At 41.4% G+C, this 26,646-nt stretch overlaps 1 protein-coding gene across 1 annotated transcript in view; it reads right to left on the bottom strand.

The window, feature by feature from the left end:
• Positions 1–26,646, bottom strand: part of LOC144786174 (voltage-dependent T-type calcium channel subunit alpha-1H-like) — a 1,055,750-nt gene that overhangs the window by 335,147 nt on the left and 693,957 nt on the right. Inside the window, exons 13-15 of the mRNA XM_078665169.1 lie at positions 26,512–26,602; positions 20,344–20,564; positions 14,207–14,644 (exon numbers count right to left, since the gene is read on the bottom strand). Of these exons, the coding sequence (XP_078521295.1) occupies positions 14,207–14,644; positions 20,344–20,564; positions 26,512–26,602 (750 nt within the window). The remainder of the gene's footprint in view (positions 1–14,206; positions 14,645–20,343; positions 20,565–26,511; positions 26,603–26,646) is intronic.

The raw sequence follows: 26,646 nt of genomic DNA, 5'->3' as shown, positions 1-26,646 counted from the left end.
TCCTTCTTTACCAACTGCAATATTATTTTGAAATAAAACATGATTGTATTTAAATTTTCGAAGCTGCATGTGTAACAGTACTCTGCTTTTCTGTGCAAATTGTGCAATAAAGTTCTTTCAAAAACCGAATCACCTGCATTTTCAACCTTACTTTATATATATTCTTTATATATATATTTATATTTTTTTTACATGAATCAGAAAAAATATTAACATTAAATAAATTAGCAAACAAATAAAATAAAAAATAACACATTCAGAAAAATTTTATAAAAATATTAAAACAATTAAATTATAACAAAATACTATAAAGTTCAAATTAAAAACAAATATTAATAAAAAATATATATTTAACCAAAATTAGAAAATTGGAGTCTCAGAATATTAGACACATTACTACACCTCCAGTTTATTCAAATGGAAGAGAAATTGTTGGGATCTCTGAGACGTTAAATGTATTATTACAATTACAAACATCACAACAGGGAATGTGTTGGACTTCGAAAGGGTTAAATTTACTATTTCTTCCCCAGTCTGTACAACAGTAGGGAAAGCGTTGGACTTCAGAAGGGTACATTTACTATTCCCACTCCAGTCTGTGCAACAGTAGGGAAAGCATTGGACTTTGGAGGGGCAAAGTGTACTATTTCCACTCCAGTTTGTGGAACAGTAGGGAAAGTCATGGACTTCTGAGGAGTTACATTTACTATTCCCACTCCAGTCGGTGCAACAGTAGGGAAAGCATTGGACTTTGGAGGGGCAAAGTGTACTATTTCCACTCCAGTTTGTGGAACAGTAGGGAAAGTCATGGACTTCTGAGGAGTTACATTTACTATTCCCACTCCAGTCGGTGCAACAGTGGGGAAAACGTTGGACTTCAGAGGGGTAAGATTTACTATTCCCACTCCTTTGTGTGCAACAATAGGGAAAGCATTGGACTTTAGAGGGGTTAAATGTACTATTCCCACTCCAGTCTGTGCAACAGTAGGGAAAACATTGGACTTCGGAAGGATTTCACTTACTATCCCCACTCCAGTCTGTGCACCAGTAGGGAAAGCATTGGACTTCGGAGGGGTAAAATTGACTATTCCCACTCCAGTCTGTGCAACAGTAGGGAAAGTGCTGGACTTCCGATTAGTTACATTTACTCTACCCACTCCAGTATAAGGGCTTATCATGAGTTTGGTGGAGCGGGACCACCCCGCTCCCCCATCGCCAAACCCATATACAAATGCCCACCAGAATAGGAGTTTTCTCTTGTCTGACGGGCAGTTCTTTGGAATAGGCACCCCAAGGGGAACGTCAAAGGCACTACCTGCACGGCATGGACTGCTGCAGTCCATAGCGTGCAGGTACTAGTGTGCATGCCCTCAGGGTGGCACATGCTGTGCCCTTCTGCGTGCATCCACATGACATGAAGCATGTTGGACCGCCATTAAAAGTGTGGCGTTGAGGAAACTCATAATATGCTTGGCGGGGTGCAGCATATTGCAGCCTTAATACCCTGGCACTTGCGGGGGTCCTAGGGCGGCCAGACTGACCTGGCCGCCCTGGGACCCCCGCAGAAAGAGCGCCACCACTGCACCCCCTCGAGTCTGGCAGTCCATGGACCGCCAGACTTGTAATAAAGCCCTGAGCAACAGTAGGTAAACTACTTCACTTCAAACACATTACATATTTGAATAACCCTATTACTTTGGAAAAATTATAATACTCCAAACATAAACGTTATTACTTCACATAAACTATATATCCATTTTTTTAAAATAAATAATCATTATCAAATTTACAGAATTCATAAACAATAATTAATTTTCAATTTAAAAAGAATGATTATTTAGTTAATACTTCACTTTCCACCCTGTATCCCTATAAACTTAGCAATCCACAACTACAATATAATGAAAGAATAAATAGGTATAGAACAATTTACATAATTCATAATCAATGCCATAATTAATTAACAATTGCTGGTTAATTGTTAATTAATTATTACTTCATTTACAAATCTACAAACCCAGCAGCCCACACCAAAACTATAAATAAAATGTATAATTATTACACAATTTAGATAATTATCAATAAATTAAACATTTACATATACATTCATTATTATTTTGTATTTATTATTTAATTTCTCACCCTATCTTCCTAGCAACCCACAACTAATATAAATAAAATAAGTATTACATAATGCACATAATTATTGATCAGTTCAATAATTAATACAATATTAATTAATTGTTAATGAATATTACTTAATTACCTTCCCACAAATCCAACAACCACCTATGATATTATATATTATTATTAATTAGATTTAAAAAAATCAAAATCACTTAAAATTACAAACTAAAATAAAAATTATACAAACAATACTAACATATATAATTAATACATAAACTAAAACACATTAAAGTAATAAAAAAACGATATTCTTTATGACTATATAATTGAAAATGATATTTACAACAATATCCTTAACAACAATATTACTTACCTGAAAAACTATATGCTGGACAGAGACATTTCTGCCTTACAATATTTATGTATCACAATTTTTTTCTCTTTTTTTCTGTCTCCCTATACTAACAGCTTGATATTCTGTCCAAATACCATAGATGGCATTGTACACATATATTTGTTAGATAAATAATAATGAATTCTACTGCTAGTAATATTAACGATATCACGATGTTGATGAATTAATACTCATCATCATAATGATACTAATAATAAGTGGCTGAGGAGGTTATGAACAGTTAGGTAAAGTCCTTACCAAACATGTTTTTGTTACTACTTCTTGGGACCCTTCAGTGAAGCAAAACTAAAATGCAACCTTTTGCATGTTTTTTTTTCGTTCTCCAATCTCCATCAATATCATTAATCACAAAATGCCTAGTCCACTCTAAAGCCCCTCTCGCAACACCAACCTGTTACATTTTTAAAAAGCCTTGACTAACATAATTTTCATTGTATTTCATACACTCTACTAAACTTTCAAAGAAGCTTCAGTGTATTCATGAAGGAAATGACAAGCCAGGCTAACTGTTTGAATTTCCATTCCTAATGCAGTTAGTATAAGGAGGTGGGGTATCCAGATTTTTTGTTTCCTTGGTTGTGGCATAGTCTAATAATAGAGGGATGTATTCACAAAGGCATTTTTGCGTACATGAGGTAGTACTCAATTAGTATTGCTTCATGTACTCTTAAATACAAGTCATTATGGTGCCTGTCCTATACCTCGGTCACAAATCAAAGAGCGTTCAATTCAAAGCTTTACTCTCAGAGTACTATTGAAATCCAGGAGTAAGTTAGGAGTACTGCAAAAAAGTAAATCAGTTGCAATTCACCCACATATACTCCTGTAGTACATCAGCTTAAACAGGTTCAAAACTACTTCAGCCAAGTCTTGGAGAAAGTCACACACCACATCGCAGTACCTCTGAGTAGCTATATGGCTACTCACAGACACTGCAATGTAATCACATAAACATCAATAGGAGGCAAAGAATAACATTTCTCGCACAAAGACTATACTTAAAGTAAATCAAAATATTTAAAAATATATTAATTAACAAAAAGAAAATCAATTGCACGGCCTTTAGAGGGATCTGTTGACTTGAACTGCATTTTATGAACCTTCTTTTGAAAAAGAAACAAATTGAAGACTCTTGCTGCCTACTGAAGTACACAAAACATATTGATGGACTGAATGCTTGAATTAATCTCAGCCTCTGGTAATTACCCGAACCAAATCCCAGTCAATCGCTATTTTACACACCATGCCACATCAGTTTGCAGCTATATGCAAATCAGTCTTGACCCCACTCCAATGGGGACAGTCCTGCCTGACCTGCTAAGCCAGGCCCTCCCTGAACCAGAACACAAGCAACCCAGGACCCGTTTCGCCCTAGTTATGGGCTCTTCAGCTGGGTACAGCTTGGTTCCAGTGGTACAGTGATGGCCCAGTGGCTATGATTAATTAAAGCATTCCATCCATTAATTTCTGTATCTTCTTGCTGCCTACATGCAACTTTGGTGACCCGGGACAAAAAGAGTAGCTTTTCTTCAAAATATCAAGTACACTTATCTTTGGTTTAATCCTTCATTTCTGAATTTCTCAAAGATCCTTTTTTTAGACAGTGGCAAAATTGTATTCTGAACCTAGTGGGTCAAAACATTGAAGGGGAGGGGAGCAGTGTTGCCATTAGCATGGCTAGTTTCTGAGTATGCTATCTGGTGGACCACCTTTTTCAAGTTAAATGAAATTGAATTGAAATTAAAGTAAAAAACTGCTCAAATTAAGCACTGCTCTTAAACCACCAGATAGCTCTGTCCCCCAGAGTTACTTATCAAGGTGTTATCCGTAAATCAGTGGTAACAGTTACCAAGAATTACAGGTGGGGCTGTGAGGGTCTTCTGAGAAATGAGGCAAACAGGTGAATTTATGATTATGGTCTCGATCGTCAAGGTAATTTCTTAAATTTTCTCTGTATTTCACCTCGAGACTCTACCTAAATTTAGCTCCACAGATTGGAGGAATTACTGTGGGCCAATTAATTCTGCTGAAGTGGTAACTCAAGTTAAGGGCACTCGTAATGAGGCCCATAATTAGTTAGTACTTCTACGACTTATATGATAATTCTCTATAGCAAGGAAAACTGGCCACACCAATGACACCACGTTTCGGCTTATTACATATTTTTTCAATTTGGGTAGGTACAAACCATTTTTGCAGTTGTTCAGTAAACAAAAAAACACCTCCAGCCTGCAGGGGACCAATGGTGCTTCTTCCACCTGCCAGTGGTACAGGAGGATTGGTAATATTTTGAGTGTGCTTCCAGAGAGGGCAGTATTAGGGTGAGTGACAAGGGCCCCCAGTGCATTGAGAACAACTGGCAGGGTATGAAGTGTGATATTACTCACTGCATCGAGTACTGCGCCCCAGGAGGATGAGGATGGTTTACAAGGTTCCCACCAGAGCTTTGCACACAGGTGGCAGCTTAGGGAGCATATGTGTGTGTTTCTCTGTCCAGTATAGCTCCCTTTTCCTAATCAAACAGGGCACAGGGACCTGGGTGATACAGCGTGTCAGCCATTGATGTGGCAAGGGTATTAAGGGGCCTATGGAAGAAGCCTTATGCTTCAGGTAGGGTGCAACATTTATCAGGGTATATGCGGCCTTCTTCACTTGTAGTCCCCAATGCCACTGCACCTGCTGTACTATTGATTGCTACGACCAAAAGGCAGCCCTGTGGCTACAATGCACCCCACCATGTTAACGTGGTACGTCACAAACATAGTGCCCATCCGGCAGAGGCTCCTTCGCTAAGGCGGAGGACCATCGGCCCACTGCTTTTTGAGGAGTACAAAAAGGAAATATAAAATGATAATAATACAATGTTATTATCATTTTATTTCTCCGTACTGGCTCAGTGTTGTTTAACTTTAGGTGCGGGGAGGGGCTGAGCTGTCACAGAAGCAGGGGGAGGAGAGGTGGACACTCTCTTAAATGCGCATGGCCGTATGGCCAGCCGTCTTCGGTCGGCCAAACAGTCATGCGCACTTAGCATGTTATCAATCCAGGCGTAATGCACAGGCTGGGTGGAGCACATGCACAGGCTTCCAGTGAATGTCTGAGCGCCGAACGAGGGCGATTAGACCAATCATGATGCTGCTGTCATGCTGGTGACATCAGCGTCGGGATTGGCTAGGAGATTCTGGGAGCCTGTGTACTGCCGGTGGTTCCATGCAACAGGACGGAGGTAAGTGAATTTGCTTTTCCACCCGCCCCCCAGTTTTACTCATTAGCAGCCGCCACTGTGCCCATCCGTGACACACTTATTCCGGGTGAGCTGATATTAACCAAATACGATTTTTGAATATTTGGTACTGCTTGTGTATCTGGTTGCAATAGCAAAGCAACCAGAGAGACATAAACAACCTTTCCTCTTGGGCATGGACTGTGTTTTCGAGAAATTAGCGCTCAGTTTCCTCCGTCGCTAATGTAGTCAGGAACGCTGCATGCTAAAAGACTGTTTATAATCTGGCACCATCGGAAGAATGTATTTACAGTCTAAGCGGGTTACTATGCAGCAGTTGGCAAGCAGATGTGTAATAAAAAAATGCTATAGCACTGAGCATTTCACTACAGTTAGCAGATTAATTACAAATGACGTTTGCCTGATTTAGAAGTTAAGAGTAATCTGACATAGCGTTCTTAAATAACTAAAAAACAAAATGAGAGTAATTTAGATTATTAGATTGCTCAATTTATTGTTTGTGTCAAAACTAATTGTTTTATCTTAATTTTATTTGGAATGTTTGCAGACTCAGCCTCGAATATCTTGGCACATTCAGTACCGTATAAACCAAGCAAGAACTCACTGTCATCTAGTGCCATATATGTGAAAAACTGCAATTTGCGACCTGTATTTTTTATCACCACTGAATTATTTAATAACTTAACGACCTGTATTTTTGTGACCACTAAATTATTTTACGAACTGAGGGCCAGATATACAAAATATGTTAAAATGCTTTTTCTTATGCACTAAGCCCATTTTAGGTGTCACACAAGTGTTTCTGAATCTTTAAAATGGAATTTCAAATAGATACAGATTTGGTATCCGAATCAGAATATTATGGATTCATGTTTTTCTACTGAAATCCACTCGCAAATTGGTTATATTTAACAAACACTTCAAAGGAGATGGTAATGCATTCGCAAAAGGGAAGGTGTCCCATGGGAACCCCTTACACTTTGTGAAAAAAGTTTTTTGAAGAATAGGCAGTTGTTCAAGGACCACAATCAACTATTAAACAAACAAAAAAGTGGTAAACGTTTCTTTTTCAATGCAGCCCTGTTTACTTTAAGGAAGAAAAAGGGGTTCATTTAAAAAACAAATGCTTCATTAAAAATAAATCATAGATATGGTGTTCTACTGACCCAAGAAGGTCACCTTCCCTATGATTTCCTCAAATGTAGTAAGTCATAATTTGAAAACTTCCTCCTAAACATTATTGAGAAAGGCCAGATTGTGACCCACTACAATTCCAATCTTTGAGAACCGACCAAACCCAGGGAACAATAAGGCTAAATTAGACAACCTTAGGTTTGACTCAAGCAACCAGCAGGGCAGTTTGTCCATGGCTTCCTGATCAAAACCCGTCTCTACAGCCACAAAGAGGACTGGAAAAGACTGGATTCCAGGAATGCACTTAGCATCAGATGTGCGAAATTTCCATTGGCAAAAGTGGCTGCAACTTGTAAACTGACATTTTGTGAATTGAAAGGAATTTTATGAATGGACCGTTGTATTTATAGAGTGGCTCACAGAAGTCCGAATAGTAGACGGTCTCATTCTGACCGCATCAAAATGTATGAGGTAAGTAAGAATTTGCGAATCACTACAATAGGATGTCACCTTAGGGATGGTGGCCTGCTGGGCTCAGCATGCCACCAGATCTGTGATCAAATTTTAAATAAAGTCCTCAAAGGAAACAGAGCTACATTTAGAAAGAAAATGTTTTTTTGTTTGTTTGAGAATTACCTACTCCCCAACAAATATTTTTTTAACATTCAGGAAAGAGAAGAGAGTCCTAAGCCAACCCCTTTAACACCTCCTTTGAGCTTTTGGTAAAAATTTCCACCAGATTTCAGTCACAAAACATTGATACATATCTTAACAAATCACTATTTGGAAGGGATGCCCTAAATACTCCCTTTCCAAATAGCGATTCATTATGGGTTCCAAAATCCATTTTATTGGGTGTATGACTGAACCACGTATGCTTTGACAACGCAGTCTGAACAACGACTGCATCGTTACAACGTGTTCCTTTAGAACGCATATCGTTACAACAACCTGCCTTACGGAAGCACTGGACTTTGGACTAGTATAGTTAACTACTCCAACTCCAGTGTGTGTATCAGTAGGGAAGGTGTTGGACTTGAAATCCAACACCACGTTCCCTAAAGCAAACCTGTGGTAACGTTGCAGTTGATGTAGTACCCACGTTGTAAAGGCACTGCATGGTTCAGACTGCATGGTAAATGATGTTCCCCCATTTTATGATTCAGTAACATGTTACATAGACAAAAAATGGGTTTAATACATAACAAAAACATACTTTGTGGTTGCGAATCCTATGATTTTGCGAATCAGAGTCTTTGAAACCCCAAAATGGCTTATACCACCATATAGCCACAAATGGGACAGTAAGGGCCCATGTGGGACCCTACAGGATGGGTCTACACTAAACTTTGAACAAAGACGAGCGCTGACCTGCAGTTTCCCCAAAGGAACAAACATATGGCCATTTATCAAAGAGGACCCTTAGAGAACACAGGCTATTGTACTCTTACACCAGTTCACAGCACATGACTGTACTTCTATTAGTTAGTTGCTGCTAATACTGTCAGGTAAGTGAGAAACCCCACTATGATCTAGTGATCCCAAGTGAGGAAGAATCATTTATTTCTAGAACAACATTATTGAGGCATTCATGGCTTTTAGGTTTGAGATTAAATGAAAACTTTATGAGTGATTAGTCGTGTGACTGCTTTCTGTGACCTGGCTACCAGATGGTGTAAGTATGAAGAAAAATTACAAATGGCACCATAACATAACATACCATAACGTAATGTAACACGCCATAACATGACATATAACATAACAACACAACAAACCTAACATAACATAACTTAACACAACATAACATGTCATTATGTCAAGTCGAAAATGTCCATTCTTGAAGTAACTCCCCTTTGAGATTCAAGAGTTTGATATTTATTCTACAATGCATGATCTTTGATACAGTGGGTGGAGAGGGTACCGCAGGAAATTAGGCAAATGTATGCATCTCCTGTTGTTCTTTGGCTGCCTATGTTAGTCCATGAGTCAGGCCAGAGAGAAGGAGACCTGAGGTTCAGACTATTGCTCCCTGAAGGAACTTGTAATTTAAAGGCCTATACAGAAAATGTGAAGAAAGCAGAGGGCAGGAACAAGGGTCAGTCTGTACCTAGGTCAAAGGGGGGAGACAATGTAGGAATTGGACTTAAATGGGTATATGGTGCCATATGGGACTCGTGTGTTTATAGGTAATAATAATGGGAATAATATTAATCAGATTGTAGGCACTGAAGATAATAGGTGCTACTATTACTCAATTTAATGGTGCTCATTTTACAGACATCAGAATGGTGGAAGGCTGAGTTGGCTTTGCTGGGATTCAAATGTATTATCTGTAGATCATAGCAGATGTCAGCAGCAGTTTGTTAACTTACTGAGCCATCTTACTATCTCTTAGGAAAGGAAAGGGCTACCAGCTCTGGGACTAATGGGAAAAAGAGTAATGCAGTTAGAAGTGTGAGAGTGGGAACTAGATATCGCTTTTCACGAACCTGATTTTAACAGCCGGGTTATGCTTGGAAGTAGTAGAGTGCAGTTTTTACAGCCAAATGAGATGGGGGGGGGGGGGTTGAGTCCCTTCTCTACGTTCAGCACCAGTCGGCATTGATAAACTTGGACATCAAACACTGGGTTTATATTGGATTTAGTTTGCTGCATTCATTACCACTGACTAGTCTGACAGTGGCTCTGCAGGAGAGGATGCACATGCACCGTACATTCATGGAGATGCGGATGCCAATGCGTTGTCATGTCTCTGCTGTCATTAATGTCTATACCTCACATCAAGGGATAGGATAAACCTCTGATGCCACCTTATAATTCAAATAGTTCTATCAGAGGACAGGGTCTCTGTTGACTGACCACAGTGCTTAATTTGTAAAATGATGAGTGCTGGTGCCTAAAGAGCCACTCAGAAGCCCCCTGCCGGTGCTATTAAATGTCAGCGAGGCAGACACCAAGTCTGCGTAGCCTGGAAACCAGCTCAGGCAGAGGCATAATGTAAAATGATGCCCCCCCTTTAGAATGGAAAGAGGGGGCCATGAGACTCCAATATCTCATAAGGTTTTATTGGCCTTTGGCAAAATGGGACCCCACTGAAGTATTTTGGGTCTCCTGAAAATTTGGTGGCCCTTCTGCTCCGCAGGGGCCTGTATTACACCCCTGACCTCAGGCCTCTTTAATCGATTACAATACATTATCTGCCCCATTATCTCACTTTTGCAGGTTTCTGCTTTTCTCTTTCATGACTGTTCATTCGTCTTTCTCTTCCTCCTTCTTTCCTGTTTGTGTGTGCTTCCCTCTCTTGCACATGGGAAATCTCTGATCAAGAAAAAGAAGTGCCGGCCTCAAAAAATTAATGCCGTACCCCCCACTAGCAATCGCCGGCTCAAATTAAGCACTGGCTGACTACCTCTCCAGCCCACTAGGTACATGTACAGGTACTTAATCCCTGCACAGGCATGGTAGTAGCTTTTTATTATTTCTGTGACAGGAGATTCTATGATAGGAGCAATCAGAGGGACGGTTCATTGCGACCTGCTTCTACTATAGCCTTAGAGCCCGCTGTAACAGGCTCTACTGGCCATTAAAGGCCCACCCCAGCATTAAGAGGGCCTTTAACAATGGAGCAGGCCTTCAACGGCCGGTAGAGCCTGCTGTGGAGGGCTCTAAGGCTATGAGAACATTCCACCCCTAGAGGTCGGAATGCTCTAATTTGTAAAACAAATGTCTCACGGAGCACGAGGGGATAGAAATCCCCTCGGGCTCCGTGGGGCTTTTTTATTCACAGCTCTTGCTGTGAACAAACATTGGAATGTTGATGCTCCGGGCTTTTACCAGCCATTAGAAGCCCAGAGCACTCCCTTGTCTTCAATGGAGCGCTCAGCATTTCAATGTCCTAATACTATATTTGAAGATCCTCTGCGATCTGATAAGCCTGTCTCTAATGGCCATGACCCTGTAGGAACAGCTAGAGCTGTCCACTTCTTACTTTTTGTGAATCTGCTACTGTGTCTAAATGGTATACTGTTACCATTGTGGAACTGGACTGCCTTGCAGAGATCTCAAAATGAAAAGAAACAAATGGGACTCAATATGATTAATTAAAAACAAGTTTTTTAAATGTTTTTTTTTTATTAAAAAGAAACGCTACCGTGCAGGAAACTGCTCTACCAGACAGTGAAATGGCCTTAAAAAATGCTACATGGCCTTGTGGGGAAATATACTCAACCACAGTGCTGTTGGTGTTCAAAAATACCACTCTACCTTGTGGGGTTGCCCTCTTCATCAGGTCAATGATGATTTAGGAAATGTCGTGGAGGAACTAACAGAGGTTGTTCTTCGTAGGGAGAAATGCTGAAATATTTAATTGAAAACAAAATTGTACAAAGCAAAACCTGGAGGTTTTTTTTAATAGTGGAACACGTGCTTCTGCCCCTACTATTTTAGTGAGCTGTGTAAATCATTGGACTGATTATAAAAAATTGGTGTCTACGAAATTGTTAAAAAAATTATTAAAAAGAAAACAAGAAATTCTAAAGAATTGGTCTAGTTTATGGATTATGCTGAAGTAGATGTTCACATACAGCACATGGCTTGCGACATAATTGTTTGACTTGATATCACATTTTGTTGGGCTGAGGTGTAAAACAAAGCACCAGCAGGGAGAAGTCTGCTATTTAAAAAAGAAACCAAAGTTGTATCTTTAGAGAAGTTTGAAACGATGGTGCAACAGATCAAAAAAGAAAATCGCGCGCCACAGCTTCATTGAGAAATATATATCATAAAATCATTGACGATTAGATAAATATGAATAAAAATAAACTATTTGTTTGTGTATGTTAAAAATGTGGCTCCTTGGCAGTCATTCATGTCCAACCTGTGCCAGGACAAACATCCATATTGCATTACTGGATGTTCTATTACACACAACCTCCTATTAAATGGGATTTGTCTTTGATAAAACCCATCAATTAGAGGAAGGAAAGCTTGGGTAAATGGCAAATATTTTTGCCCCAACTCTTTGGGACCATAAACTCCTTTCTTAATTGAAGATAAAACTCAGATATTGATGGCAAGGGCTCATGGTTTTTTGTATTTTTGTTTGTTTTTAATTCGTGGAAAATGTTAAAATTCACATGTTCGTGCAATCCAATACAGTGTCCTTCATTTTGCTGTGTGACTTCTGTAGTGACTAATCATAATTTTAAAAAATGTAGGCATTCACTGGTCTATTGACTGCCTCAGCAAGATTTATGGTACGTTTTGAGAGCCTACATTGACCTGCTCATCTTTGAGAGTCCCCCTGAAATTATCAGGGAAACACACACGTTTGAATATCAGTTTTCTGGGGAAATTGTGTGATGTCAATTCTTGTCCTATCTCTTTCGATGTCTCTTTTGCTAACTCTATAATGGCAACGAAACAATGACAGTGTCAAGTTCTAAACCAAAAGTTGTAATAATTCTGGGACTTTTTTCCAATACATGTGAGTGCATAGGTATTCTGAAGACTTAACAAAGTAGATATGGGTGTAAGAAATACCCATCCACTCCCAGGGTAATTAAAACCATGTTATATTTTCCTGACCCGACAACTGTGCAACCAACAGAAGCAGCCAGAGACACCTGTCTCCATTGACAAGAGGGTCTCTGATGGCAGATCAGCTGTACGATTTACCACTTCTTGACCAATCTTCCACGCCTTGAGCACTTGCAACTAGCTGTATCAATGCTTTCCACAACCCACAAAGCTCTTCTTCATTGAAATCTAGCCTTCTTGTAAAATTCAAACCAGTAGTCGCTCAGATGCATGGTATAATGACAAGCATAAAAACTAAAAGCAGCAACTGCCCAGACATAGGACTAAATGATGCAAGCACCCCTCTAGAGGTACCGAGGCAGAGCGCTAGCTGTAAATTACCATCAACGAAAAGGCCACTGTTGAAGAAAGCAAGATTTCTTCATTACCCTTATGCCCTCCTCAAATTGCTACTATCTGGTACAATAGTGCCATCATGGATGAACAGATTTTTCTATTGAACAATTTCTGGCTGCTTGTGAATTCAACACACGTATGCAGAGGATATACGGTCTGGAACCCCCTTGGAGCAAACCACAGACTTCTGCATGGACTTGACAACATTCGACTGTCAACTTGATCCTGAGAGGTTATTTCAATTTTTCATTCAGTGGTTTATTTTAGCTATACCTAAGATTGCAATTCTCTCCTCACTACTCAAAAAACGTATGTTGCAAACTTGCTGGTTCAGAAATACCCTAAGCATCATCTGCAGCCTGATCAACCCCACATCAGGGAAGTCATAGCCTGCAAATGGCACCCAATGAATCAGCTTTAGACCTTGGAGTGTAAATGAAGCTGTGCTTCTGGGCACGTTGAACAACGTCACTGCAAAAGTAAATGAGGTGGCATGGGCAATCTAATTTTGGATCTTCTATTTTTAAAGGTGTTATGTTAAGCACCAACCGGGAGTTTTGCAGCCACTGTATGGTGCCAAAGGTCATTTTTGTGGGTACCACTGTTTTGGGCTCTGTGGTCAGGACTCAGTTGGTGTTCCACCAGCAGCATGTTAGGATTAGTTAATGTGGGTTTGAGATCCTGTGCTCTGCTGTAAGGGCCTGTTCTGCATCCCTACAGAGTAAGAATGTAAATTTCCAATGATTATAGCATCCCTCCAGCTGAATAGGTCTGGTATTATCTGCTACCCCCCTTTGCTCACATTTGACCCTCCCACACTCAACCAGCATCTAATAATCAGTGGTTGGACTTTTTATCAGTACTTAGAGGTACTTAAAGGCTTTGATGTGATATTGCCACCCGAATCACCCTCCTTCCCAGATTAATTTATTTTATTTTCCAATATATTTAGCTTTACCTTTATATAATATGGTTTGCAAGACAGCATAGCAGCCTTGGACAGATCAAGATTTGTTGATGTACTAAACTCCCGCTTTTGGACATAGAAACTCCACTTTTTGCTCGCAGGTTGTGACCATCTACTAACTTCTAAAAGGTTAATGAACTTATACAAAACTTTGATTAAATACTGTCAGCACTAATATTTTTACCATGCATACATACAACTTCCTACTTGTGATTTCGCTCAGATTAAATTTTCATCCAGATTAAGGATAGGTATAATAATAATGAGGGGTAAGAAAAGCACGCTTCTACTCAACACAACACAGCCCTTTCCCAGAATAACATAAAGATTGCATCCATCTCTATAGAATAATTACAAAGATGTCCTCACAGCAGACTCAACTTACATCATCTATGTCATCATCGTAGTCGATCGGCTCCTCCTTATGGTTGTCGATGCGCATGAAGAGTTCGCTGGGCACGTGCACTATTTTGCCATTGCAGTCTGGGTACTCTGATGGCAACATGGCTGCCATTGGTCCGATGCTGAGGGAGTGGCGCAATGATGGAACTTGGAGAAGCTCAGGCATTTCCATGGATGCCCGGGTGTCCAGCGACTCTGCCCGCCGGAGCAAGGAAATCCGGCTCCTCGTGCTTGACTTACAGTCATCAGAATCATCATCGGTGCTTCCTTTTCCTTCACCTGAGAGCAGCGACTCCCTCTCTCCTGATTGGTTCTTCTTCTTGATGCTGGGAGCTCTGCCTAGGCTGTTCCAACTTGAGCGGCGACTCCCCCAGTTACTGTAGGTGCCCCAGGGTGGACATGGCGAGCTACGGAGGCTGGACTGAGAATACACAGGTAGAAAGAAGAGACACCACTCAAGTTAGTCACTAACCTTTCAAATCGATTTGCTAAAGATTTTGACAATTCAACCCAGATTTCAAATGTATTTTACTTATAAACCCTTCCACTACCTCTCACAATTCTTCCCAGAGGGAGGATCACTTTACTAAGAGTTCACAACATTTAAAATTTTCAACTTTTCTGAAAAAGTATCAAACAGCATGAAATAAAAACTAAAAACTGTATTATGACAAATGTAACATTTATTTCGATTTTTCCATTTGCTTTTTTTAAGAGCTAAAGTAAGGTCAATAAAATGACCCAGACTCGATTAGCTACACTGAAGTGGCTTATACACCAAATACATCTTTTTAAGATAGTACATCATGTAACCAGTGCTCAGTGTCATGCACACTTGACATTTCTGCCTATTGAGAGACAATGCTATGAGTACATATTTTTCAGAATACTTGATCAACCCAGTACCTTTAAAATGTTTTTAAACCCAAGGCCCTCGGTCCTTTTATCAGTGCGATGAGCTCGCTGCGCGTGTCATCAGGGGCGTAGGTACTATTCATGCAGCCAGAGCAATGCGCAGAGACCCAGAGGAGGCAGTGGACCCAGGATGCATTGCGCCTGCAGATGTTATTTCAGAGGCTGCCTGTTCTGATGTTTCTATGTAGACACGTGCATGCCAGGAGTTTGTCTGTGTTTTATTTTCAGATGAAGGGTACAGAGGGAGTAGAGGAGAAGAGAGAGGAAAGGAGAGGAAAGGAGAGGAAAGGAAAGGAAAGGAAAGGAAAGGAAAGGAAAGGAAAGGAAAGGAAAGGAAAGGAAAGGAAAGGAAAGGAGAGGGTGAAAGGACAGGGAGGAGGGGTGAAAATGGCATCAGAATGGGAGACGAAAATAAGGCTCAGCGAGAGGGAAAAATAAAATAAGGATGAGCAAAGTGTACAAGGGAAAAGGAGAGGAAAGGAGCCAGAAGGAAGGGAGGAAGGAGATGTGGATGAATGAGACACTGAAGAGCAGGGGCGGCTCCGGAAGAATGAGACACAGAAAAGCAGGGGTGGCTCCTATGTAATGGTAGTGGAGCGTCGCCCCACTGGTCAGAAAAATAAAATATTAAAACAATAATTTCATTTTTATTTTGCTATGACTGGCTGAGGCATGCATGCGTGCTGGGTGGGGCTGGGCCACGGCAGGGTGTGGTGGGCACTTAGTCGTGTGAGTGTAAAGTTCAGCCGGCCATCTTCGCCCAGCCAAATAGACATGCGCACTTCTATTTCTCCAACCCAGATGTGTTACACAGTGAGGTTGGAGAAAAGCTGCAGACTCCTAGGCACTGTCTGAGTGGTAGGCCAGGCACTCTGACCAATCCTGGCACTGTAGGAGGGTGCAGGCAATTTATCATGATTCTTTTGGGATGACTTTTTAGGTCTGTTCTAGAGATAGCTTTAGCTGCCTGATGTTGAAAGACCTATTGTGTGCAGTATCACTGCCCATGAACAGTTGGCTTCCTTGCAGTCCTATTTACTTGCTTCTAATTCCATGGCTTTCCTTACTTTTCTCATGTTTGTCCTTCCCAAGCAACAAGAGGAGCCCACCCTGCAACATTGTTGCGGGTGAAGGAGTGACCCCTATGATGAAACATGCTGCCTCATGTGGGTGAGGGATCTGCGTCGTCCTTTGGCTGAAACATGGAACCACAGTACTACTATCCCAAGAGATGCAGGGATCCCTTTCAAAGGACAACAGTACTGTTCTTGATTACTCACAAAACTGACAAGCAGGTTACGTTCTCAGGTCTGTCATCAGGCGGCCATCTTACATCGCATCGGGTGCGGGGCCATTAACTTGTGCTGTTTTTTAAACTTATAGGGGCATTAAAAAGTCTCTATGATGAGAGTGATGAGAGTGTTTTTAAAAAAAAATGAAAAATAAGGCTTTGGAGCTTGACATTTTTCATTCTATTTCGGTGCACAATATGAAATCAAAAAAGGAAAACAATGTAACTCAATACATAATGTCACCAAAATATATGATAAAAAAATCCAGTGGCTCTTCAGTACTGAAACAAAAACACTTTGGAGACTAGCTGTACGCGTATTTATAACCATACATTGCTAATTTGCACAAATCTCTAGAGGTGGTGAAATATTTGAACCGTCTTTGCTGTAAATGACAATTCTCTTTTAAACTATATATCACTGGTTCAGGCCTGACAAGATTCTATCCGTCAGAGTTCATGAGAATGAATATAATTGAGTAGCTTAATAATACCATTTGTTATTTAAGCCGTAGAGTTTATTTTGTTGCCTACATAAATGGCAATCCATATTGTTATTGACTGTTCTACCAAACTTGACTATTAAAAAGCTGATACCACCTAAATTTAAAATCCTCTGAGATTTAATTGAGTGATTGTACAAATTTGCAGAGGAGAGGAACCATCGCAGGTCCTGCAGAGATTTTTTAACATTTTTTTCAGGCCTGCTGGTGCTTGAGAGAGAGCAAGGCTGGTTGGGTTATTGGTACAGTAAGCACTGGGGAGGAGTTGTACCCGACCCCAGGCCTAGGGCGCGTGGCCTTGAGCAGACTTAAGAGAGCTCATGCATATTCATTGCATCTCCGGATCACTTCTGACATTAACAGATACACTGCCAGACAATGCTGACTGTGCATTGACATGCATAGATATCTGTATCTAGACACTAGGGGGCTTATTTACAAGTCCCTTGCACCCCCACTGTGTCACTTTTTGTGACGCACCACTAGCGCAGCCTCTTGCCCCATATTTACAAGGACACGTAAAGCTACCCTGAGTGGCTTTTCCTGTCCTTATAAATATGGCCCCTTCTCACGCAACACTGCGTGAAAAGAGCGTGACGTGTGTTGCTGTGGGCGTTCCCAAACAACACCCATGTATTCTGCCACATTTCCAGATTTACGAGAATTCGTAAACCTGGAAATGCGTCATAACGTTATGCCTCTCAGGGGAGGGGGGTGGGGGGAAGGGGGTTAGCGAGGCGCAACGAGGAGAAATGTTTATATTTCTCCTCGTTTTTTCCTCTTTCTAGGGGTGCTGTATTTTACAGCAATCTTGTCTGGAACAACAGGAGTGCAACCCGTAGATCTAGTTGAGATCCGGGTAGGTACATGAAACAAACAACAATATCTCAACTGGTGTTGTTATGGAGGACGGTTAGGTATGTAAAAACTTTGCAAAAGAGGACAAACCAGGAGACTCTTGGTAGATTTTTAGAATGTGCATACAGCATCATATATTTGAGAACAAGGGAAAAATCAAATAAGAAAATATACAGTTATAACAGCACTGTAAGCTAAAATGCGTGAACAACCCGTATTGACCTTGGTGCGGGAATGTGAAAGTGACACATGAAGTGGCGATGCAAGTGACAATTGGTGAATCAGGGAAAGAGAACGGCGCAAAATGTGAGCAATAATGTACAGTGATTGGGGTGGTTCCAGACATAAATGTATGGTTGACAAAGGAATTTAGAACAATTTCGTTGGAACCACAAAGGTACCCCATTCTGCACAGAAACAATCTTCCCGCAATGCAGGCACCCTTGCACTATGGCATAAGGGTGCCTGCGTGGCGCATGGCAGCCGACTGTGCATCAGCACAGGGGAATGCACAGGGATGTGTCATATTGTTGTAAATATAACATATCCCTGTGCTTTGAAAGTGCCGCAGCGTGGCGCAGCCAAAGAGCTTACTGTGTCGCGCTGCAGCATTCTTTTGTAAATAAGGCCCATGGTTTCTCAAACCCCTTGTTCTGGCTACGATGAGCCCCAATACCAAATATTATTGTTAGTTGCCATTTACATATATCGGACAATCTGAAATTAACAGCGCCGGACTGTCCATTTATTCTATTGGGCATTTCCCTGAAAGGCTGAAGTCTTGGAGGCTGTTTCTTTTTTTTTATTCCCTGGGTCCCTGCAGGCATCTCTGTCATTTCTTCAGTAATGTCACACTGTAGTTAAACTAGAGCACCAATGATAAAACAGGAGGGAGATGGCTGACGGATGCAACTTGTCAGAAGGATGCAAAACTGGCAGCACTGATAAAGTAATGGCCCCTCTGCTGAGTAATTGCTGGGTTATCAAACTAAATATGGTGACTTTACGGTGGGTTTAGAAGCCAGGGAGGATTGAAGATATGTACCAGATCATCTTCTCCTGTAAAGATCATGTGGCCACTCCTTCCGTATTAGGACAGGGAGAACACAATAATGCAGCCCTGTCTGTTGTCTGGTTACGTGTCCCGTACTTCAGCTGCCAGGTCTACAAGAATTGCATTGGCTATCTGTGGCCCGAAGAATAATGTCTAAAATCCACTGCATCATCTTCAAAGAGCAGATGGGAATCGGTCCAAAGTACCCCCATTCGCTGTTCATGAACTGTGTCCAGAAGAGAAACCCAAGATCCAGCATAGCTTAGCCAATCATTGAGGCCTAGTTTAACCAGAAGATCCGTGATGAAAAAGTCAATTTCCATCAAGGGATATCTGGAAAAATGTCACCTGACTCTGAAAAAAAAATCAGAACTTGGCAACCTACAAAAAGAAACTAAAAATCTGCCTCTCCAAAAAAGGATTCCAACAATCAATGCCCCAATGTAGGATAGGGCCTATTCTCATGCAGTCCAATCCCGCAACCTGATCTTTTGGCCTCCTTGGCCCAATAGATGACAAGCTCAGTCATTATATCATCTATTATTATATCTATTATTATATCATCTATTATTATAACATCTATCATTATATCATCATTAGATCCATCTGATGCTACTTTTGCTCTGTCTTTGTTTCCTTGCTCCCAGGCGCAGAGATACTCCTCCGGGAGTTTATTCAAGCGTGTTACAACCCCGCAAATAAATAAATAAATAAATCCTAGAAAAGATGTCAAGTAATCACCAACAACTGCATCCTCATGCATCTTCACTCATAGCCTACAAATTAGACATCAGAACTTTTCAAAACTCCTAAAAGATATGTATTAAACAAGTATAAATTCCCATGGTTGGAGGGGGCTAAATGCAGGGGCATAGCCAGTGTATAATAGTCCGTAGTACAAGGAAGGAAATGGGCTCTGCTGTTTAACCTCTTCCGTGCTCATGACGAGCTGAGCTCATCATTAGGCACGGTTGCGCTGTGCTCATGACGAACTGAGCTCGTCATGACCCGCGCGGCGCTCACACGCGAGGATAATTTCCCCGCTGTGCTGAGCGTTCTATTGAAACGGGCGTGGTTCTGACGAGCTCAGCTCGTCTTGAGCACAGCGCCACCGTGCTGCGTGATGAGCTGAGCTTGTCACGTGCACCGGGGCGCTGCTCGCGCCCCCCTCCCCCCAGCACAGCGGGGGAATTAGCCCCGCAGGGAAGGGGTTAAACTGTGAAATACAGCAATAATCAGGGTTCAGTGGGCACCTCAGACCACTGGATCCCGGTGCCACAGCACCTGTTGCACCAACAAGAACTATGCCCTTGGCTAAACGTAAAACATGGAAAACTACTATGTTATGTCTTAGGAAAGCAAGTTCACAAAATGTCTTTATTATTTCAAAGAAGATTTATAGAAATGATGTTATATAATGTGTTTTGTAAAAAATATATTAAAACAGACTGCAAGAACTGACATATAGCTATGAGAAATGGTAAAAGGAGAACACATACCAAGGACTTCTGATCGCAGATGGATGGATCAAGGGATGCATTGCTCTCGCGCCTAGAGTCTACGTAGGTGTGCACTGAATCCATGTAGGGTGAGCTCTTTGGTGTGGGCATTGGTGTTGCTGCAGTGCGCATGATGATGGGAGGTGGCATGCTGACTCGAAGGTCCAGTCGCGGGTCCAGGTGTCCATTTGGGGTCACAGTGAGGGAGCACATTTTCATCTCTACAAGAGTGGTACATTCTAGTTAATCACAATGATGCTTACCATCCAAGAACAAACAGAAAAAGGTGCCAGGCATTGAAGACCTTTCTCTAAGTTCAGGAGAATGCAGCCAGGGAATCATAGGTTAAGGGACTTGTTTCGAGACTGGTGGACGTGTTAGTCAGATACAAACATAAGAGTATCAAGTACACCTTATTTCAAGAGTATTGTATGCTATGGCACTTGTGATAAAGCATAGGAATATCTGTCCTCCTTGTGACAGAGTAACCTGTCTGTCAAACTCTAAATCAGGTGTAAAATCTCATTTTCGGGCCACAAGCTACTTTTACCTAATAATTTTTGACTCTGGACATATTACAGAAACTTAATTCATGTAAGGTCAATAGATTTCAGGAAGATATTGATAAACTCAGTTTTAATAGTTGGATCATATCACTTCAGGAATATGCGATTTTACATTGCTTGCGCTACATTCCATACGATTACAACGCGGTCGTTAAAACGACCGCGTTGTTACAATGCAAACCATTACATCTCAATTTGTTTCTATGACTTGCTGTAGGGGGCACGCTGGACTTAGAAATAGCATAATTTACTATTCCAACTCCAGCGTGTGCAACAGTAGGGAAGGTGTTGGAATAGTAAATTATACTATTTCTTAGATAAGCATGCCCCCTACAGCATGTCATAGAAACGACTTGCGATGTAATGGTTTGCACTGTAACAACGCGGTCGTTGTAATGACCGCAATAATAATCGGAGCGTTGTAGCGCATGCGATGTAAACGCTGTTTCCCCCACTTCAGCCTCAGGACAAGAATGTAATACTGATTATAAGCTATGACGAGGATGTCACACAGAAATATAAACTCTGTTTGTATTGAATACGTCATTTCTTAAGTGGAGACGAATAATCAATTCTGCAGTTGGGGCATGCAGTTAATTACATTTCAATTTATGAACATCTGAAAGTGAGTCAAGTGAGACTACCATAGTGCCACCAGAGTACAACCATGGTGGACAAGGAAATTGAATGGATGTCTTTTAGACCAGGAGAATTGGGCCGGATTTGAGTTTGGCAGACAAGACACTCTGTCACAATGGTAATGGACTACCCTGGCTGCCAAACTCTCAGTCCACCCACCCTATGTTGAGTGGGCTGACTGCCAGGTTTACGCAGATGTAGTAAAAGTTACTCAATTGGCATAAACCTTCCTGCGATGGCCTGAGGGAGTACTGGCTGTCAGAGGTAAGCCTTCTGACTGTGCCCTATGAAGAGTGGTTGTATGACACAAAACGCATGCCAAAACAACACATGCTTTTATAATACTGTCATTACAATGCATGCCTCTTTAGCACGCATGCCTTTACAATGAAAACCTTTACCACGCATATACCTTTACCACGCATGCCTTTACAACTACATTTTTGTTGTAAAGGCTCGCTTGGTAAAGGCATATGTGTGATAAAAGTTTAATGGTGAGTATAATTCATACATGTGTAACTAGGTGTTTAGGTCAGTGTCGGAAGAGTGGTCTTACAAGACAGTTAGATGCCCGGCCGAAGGCCAGAACCATGGTTTTACATCCACACTGCAAATAAGAAATCAGCGATAGATGTCCACACACGCATACTTCTACATCACACCAACAGGAACACACACACAGAACCCTGATGTAACCCCCACTCATCAGGTAAAGTAATAAAAAGGCTTTGCAAAGTGAATCAAAAATTCTTTAGTATATTGTCGGTATCCTGCCCCAGGTTCTGCCCAGAGATTGCACGTGTGGTTCTGCCCAGTGACTGCATGCATGGTTCTGCCATGTGACTGTGCACTTGGCAAAGAGAACAAGAAGAATTCAGAGATGGTCTTACACACAAGTTGCAGTATTGGCTTCTGTGTAGTTGTTTAGCTATAGAGAGGCTTGGCCTTACTGTGGGAAGCCCACACCCAGTGTTGTTTTCTCACTTACACACATTGTGACATCTTCTTAAGCAGGAGACAAAAGAGGAGCGTCCCTAACAGTAAAGCTTCACTTATCGTCGCCTATTTACACAAGAAGACATGTCGCTATATTGGGCACAGATCCCTCACAGGTAACCTCGCTTCAACCACTGCTGGATAAAGTATGTCATAAATCCTAACGCAGCCGTGGTATTAGAGGGCTTGAGCAAACAGACCTTCTACTTGTGTGGCTAACAATATCATGGGTAGCATCGGGACCTTGACCCTCCATGCCAGCCAATGCATCAAGTATTGTGCAAGCACTGTATTATCAGTAAAATGCGGTATGGGTAGGGGAGGTCTAAGATCTAACAACACATAGAAAAATGCTCCCCTTCAACTTGTGCGCAATTGAGCCTGCAAAAACGCATATGCCTTCACCATTCATGCCTTTAAAACAAAATTAGTTGAAAAAGGCATATTCGTTGTAAAATCATGCGTGCTAAAGGCTTGCATTGTAAAGATGCATTCACGGTAAAGCCTTTGTTGTAAAGGCATGCATGATTTAGCCTTCGTTTTAAAGGCTTTTTTCCATGAAGAGCGGGTGGTCAGATGGCTTTTTTTACTGTCTGTCACCACCAGGATATAAATAAAAAAAAATATCCCCACATAAAGGGGAAAAACTCCCAGGTTGTTGGGACCATTCGTTTTATTTCTTTTCCAAAAACAAGCTCCCGCTTGTAAGTGTTTATCACCAAGGATGAACATACAACAAACTTTTAAATGGCTTGTATGAACTGGCGTAATGCCGGTGCAAACAAATCAATAGAGTTCACTGCAAGGCCGGCGGTTAGCTCTAAATTTGGTGTTTGGATTGAAAGCAGGTTGGAGTACGTACAGTCCACCTACACTCTGTCTACCAAAGTCTAATTTTGGCCCATAATCCTTATTGTCTTTACTATAGACAACACCGAATGACTGTGTGACTAATCTTTTCCAGGTCAAAAAGATTTAATTCTACACCATCATAGGTCAGAAGGATTTCAGAACTATGATTGATAGATGTATGTGGGTGCAGGGTCAAGACTGATTTGCATATGGCTGGGTTCAAACTGGAATGGCATGGTGAGAAAACAAACAATGAATTTAGGCCCAGATCTCTGTCCTGGGGTGATTGTATAATATTGTTCTGCATTCTGTCCATCAATTGTTATTTTTGCATTTGTCACCCCGAGTGGGAGAGGTATGCCCAGACGTGGGTCCCGTGCTTTCCATGCCACTGTAGTCAAGCTATCCTGGCTGATGAGGGGTGAAACCCTGAAACCGGTCCTAGGATGCTTCTTTCCAGTCCAGGGAAGATCTGGCCTGGCAGTTCGGGCTGGACTGTTCCCATTGGGTGCAGGGTCAAGACTGATTTGCATATGGCTGGGTTCAAACTGGAATGGCCTGGGGAGCAAAAAAACGATAGATTTAGGCCCAGATCTTTGTACTGGGGTGAATGTATGATATTGTTCTGCATTCTGTCCATCAATTGTTATTTTTGCATTTGTCACCCCGAGTGGGACAAGTATGCCCAGACGTGGGTCCCGTGCTTTCCATGCCACTGGAGTCAGGCTATCCTGGCTGATGAGGGGTGAAACCCCGAAATCGGTCCTAGGATGCTTCTTTCCAGTCCAGGGAAGATCTGGCCTGGCAGTTCGGGCTGGACTGTTCCCATTGGGTGCAGGGTCAAGACTGATTTGCATATGGCTGGGTTCAAACTGGAATGGCCTGGGGAGCAAAAAAACGGTAGATTTAGGCCCAGATCTTTGTACTGGGGTGAATGTATGGTATTGTTCTGCATTCTGTCCATCAATTGTTATTTTAGCAGATGTGAGAATTCATGGCACATGATCTAACTACTAGATATTACATTTCCAGTTCTACACATTCTGGGCCTCATGACATCGCTGGCCATGAAAGTTGTACAGGAATAGTACTGGTTTGCTGGCATTCCTTGAAAAGAGTATTTTGGAGCTGGTGTGGCTGTGGAAAGTCTCTCTAGAGAACAGCAATGATGAGCCTGAATCTTTACATACTTACCAATATTATCTAGCCAGAGTTCAATGTACTGCAACTTTTAACAAGTTGACCGAGGCGCGAATTCCGCCGCGGTGCGGGTCATTTATGGATTGGGCGTGTGATTTATGGAGTGGGTGTGTTTCGGACAGCCCCCGGCCGTCCTCTGCACACACCCACTGTGACGTCTGACGGCCGGGGGCCCTCCGACGCACCGAACGGGTTAAAATCTCTCTCCTTGACAAGATAGTTGTGGATGCACGTGATTGTGATGTAATATGTTGTTATTTTCTTGCTTATATCTATGCCCTAAACTTAGCCTGGTAAAAATGTAAGACTGAATGGATTTGTTGAGGAGCAAGCCTACATTCTTAATGCATTTAATTATGGGGTCTTGAAGCACATTTTCACAGTATGGTTGTAAATATGTTCTTGAAAATCAGGCGATTCCCAGTGAATGTGAGTTCTGAGTTCACACCTGCTCTGTGGGCTAGGCAAACAATCTTGAAATCCCCTGGCTGTTTCATTGGTTTTATTTTGATGGCAAGGCACAATTCTTTTCTTTAGGTTTTCGAAGTCTAATCTCTGTCCAACAGTATACTTTTAGACAGCTGGAACTCTGAAGAATACTGTTTGTTCAGCTATGCCTGGAAACTAAGATTAGCCTCTCTCTGCTTACCTTGAACAGTGATAGAAAACAGATTGCATTAATTAGGTGTAAAAAGAAGAGTTAGCAGAACCATATGCCATTTTGAAGTGACCTAGCAGTGCTTAGGACTGAAACAAGGAAACATAGCGGGTCCGATTCACAAAAGTAAACTTACACTTTTGAGTAATTGTAATACATTTCGGTATTCACAAAGGTAAACTTAGACCAAATGTTCAACTTTACTACTTGTAGGTATTCACCAAGGTGTAAACTTAGACCAAATGTCTAACTTTATTACTTTTTGTTATTCACAAAGGTAAACTTGGACCAAAAGTCTAACTTTACTAGTAGTAACTTACCTTTGTGAATACCAAAAATTAGTAAAGTTAGATTTTTGGTCTCTGTTTACCTTTGTGAAGACTAAAAAGCAGTAAACTTACACAAAAGTGGAAGTTTACCTTTGTGAATCGGGCCCATGCATGATATTGTTCCACACGACTCTTCCATGGAAGCCTGATAGAGTAATGAATTTGATACCCTTATTCAATTGACTGGTTCCTTGCATTTTTCCAAATATGGAGAAGGAGGAAGTGAGTGCACAGAGCTTCTTATAGTGCTGTTTAGAAGTGGATGGTATCAGGAAATCCGGCAAAAAATTATGGGTGTTCCATCTGTCCCCCTCTCTGATCTTCCACCCCGTTTCCAAGGTTGTGGTTGGTGGTCGCCCCAATGACAGATCCTCCAATGGCTTTTCCTTTGGGAACACCTTTCCTTAGCATCGCAGGAATGATGGTGGCAGGGCTGCTATTGAAGCGTAGTCCATCCATCGTCATTTCCTCCTATGTCGTTTTCTGTGCTGTACTTCCACTGATACCTTAACAGCTCCAGAAATACAATCTTTCAAATGCCCCTCAAATGGAAGAAAGAAAAAAAACAGCATGCCCGGGACATTTGTGCTCTTGATTTTTTTCGAATGGATACCCATTTTGGGGGTCTAGCTCCAGAAATCACATATATGATCACAGTGCAGCCATGGCTAACATGCCAACACTGTCCCACCCCCTCCCACCCAGAAGCATCTTTCACTGTGAGTACAGAAGCCAATTTGTGAAGAAAGTATTGCAAGCAGGAAGGTGGTCAACTTTAAATTTGGTGTCCAGATTGCTGCGTTTGGGCAACTGCTACACTAAAGTTTAAATGATCCTATTACACATAAATCATCTCATAAAGGGACCTTCTGCCACAAAGAGCATATTGTTCATATGCCACATTAGGATATTGAATTTGTGTTTCTACCTGCTGCGCGTAAGTCCTTGAACTTTTCCAAATCTTCATCAAAGTTACCAGATGCCTTGTCCTCTTCTATCTCAGATCTGGTGGCATCGCCCTGTGCAATAAAACACATAAAATAAGCTTGTATTATCCAGCTGC

The sequence above is a fragment of the Lissotriton helveticus genome, chromosome 10 (assembly GCF_964261635.1).
Source record: "Lissotriton helveticus chromosome 10, aLisHel1.1, whole genome shotgun sequence".
Taxonomy (NCBI): Eukaryota; Metazoa; Chordata; class Amphibia; order Caudata; family Salamandridae; genus Lissotriton; species Lissotriton helveticus.
This window is presented reverse-complemented; position numbering and strand designations above follow the sequence as displayed.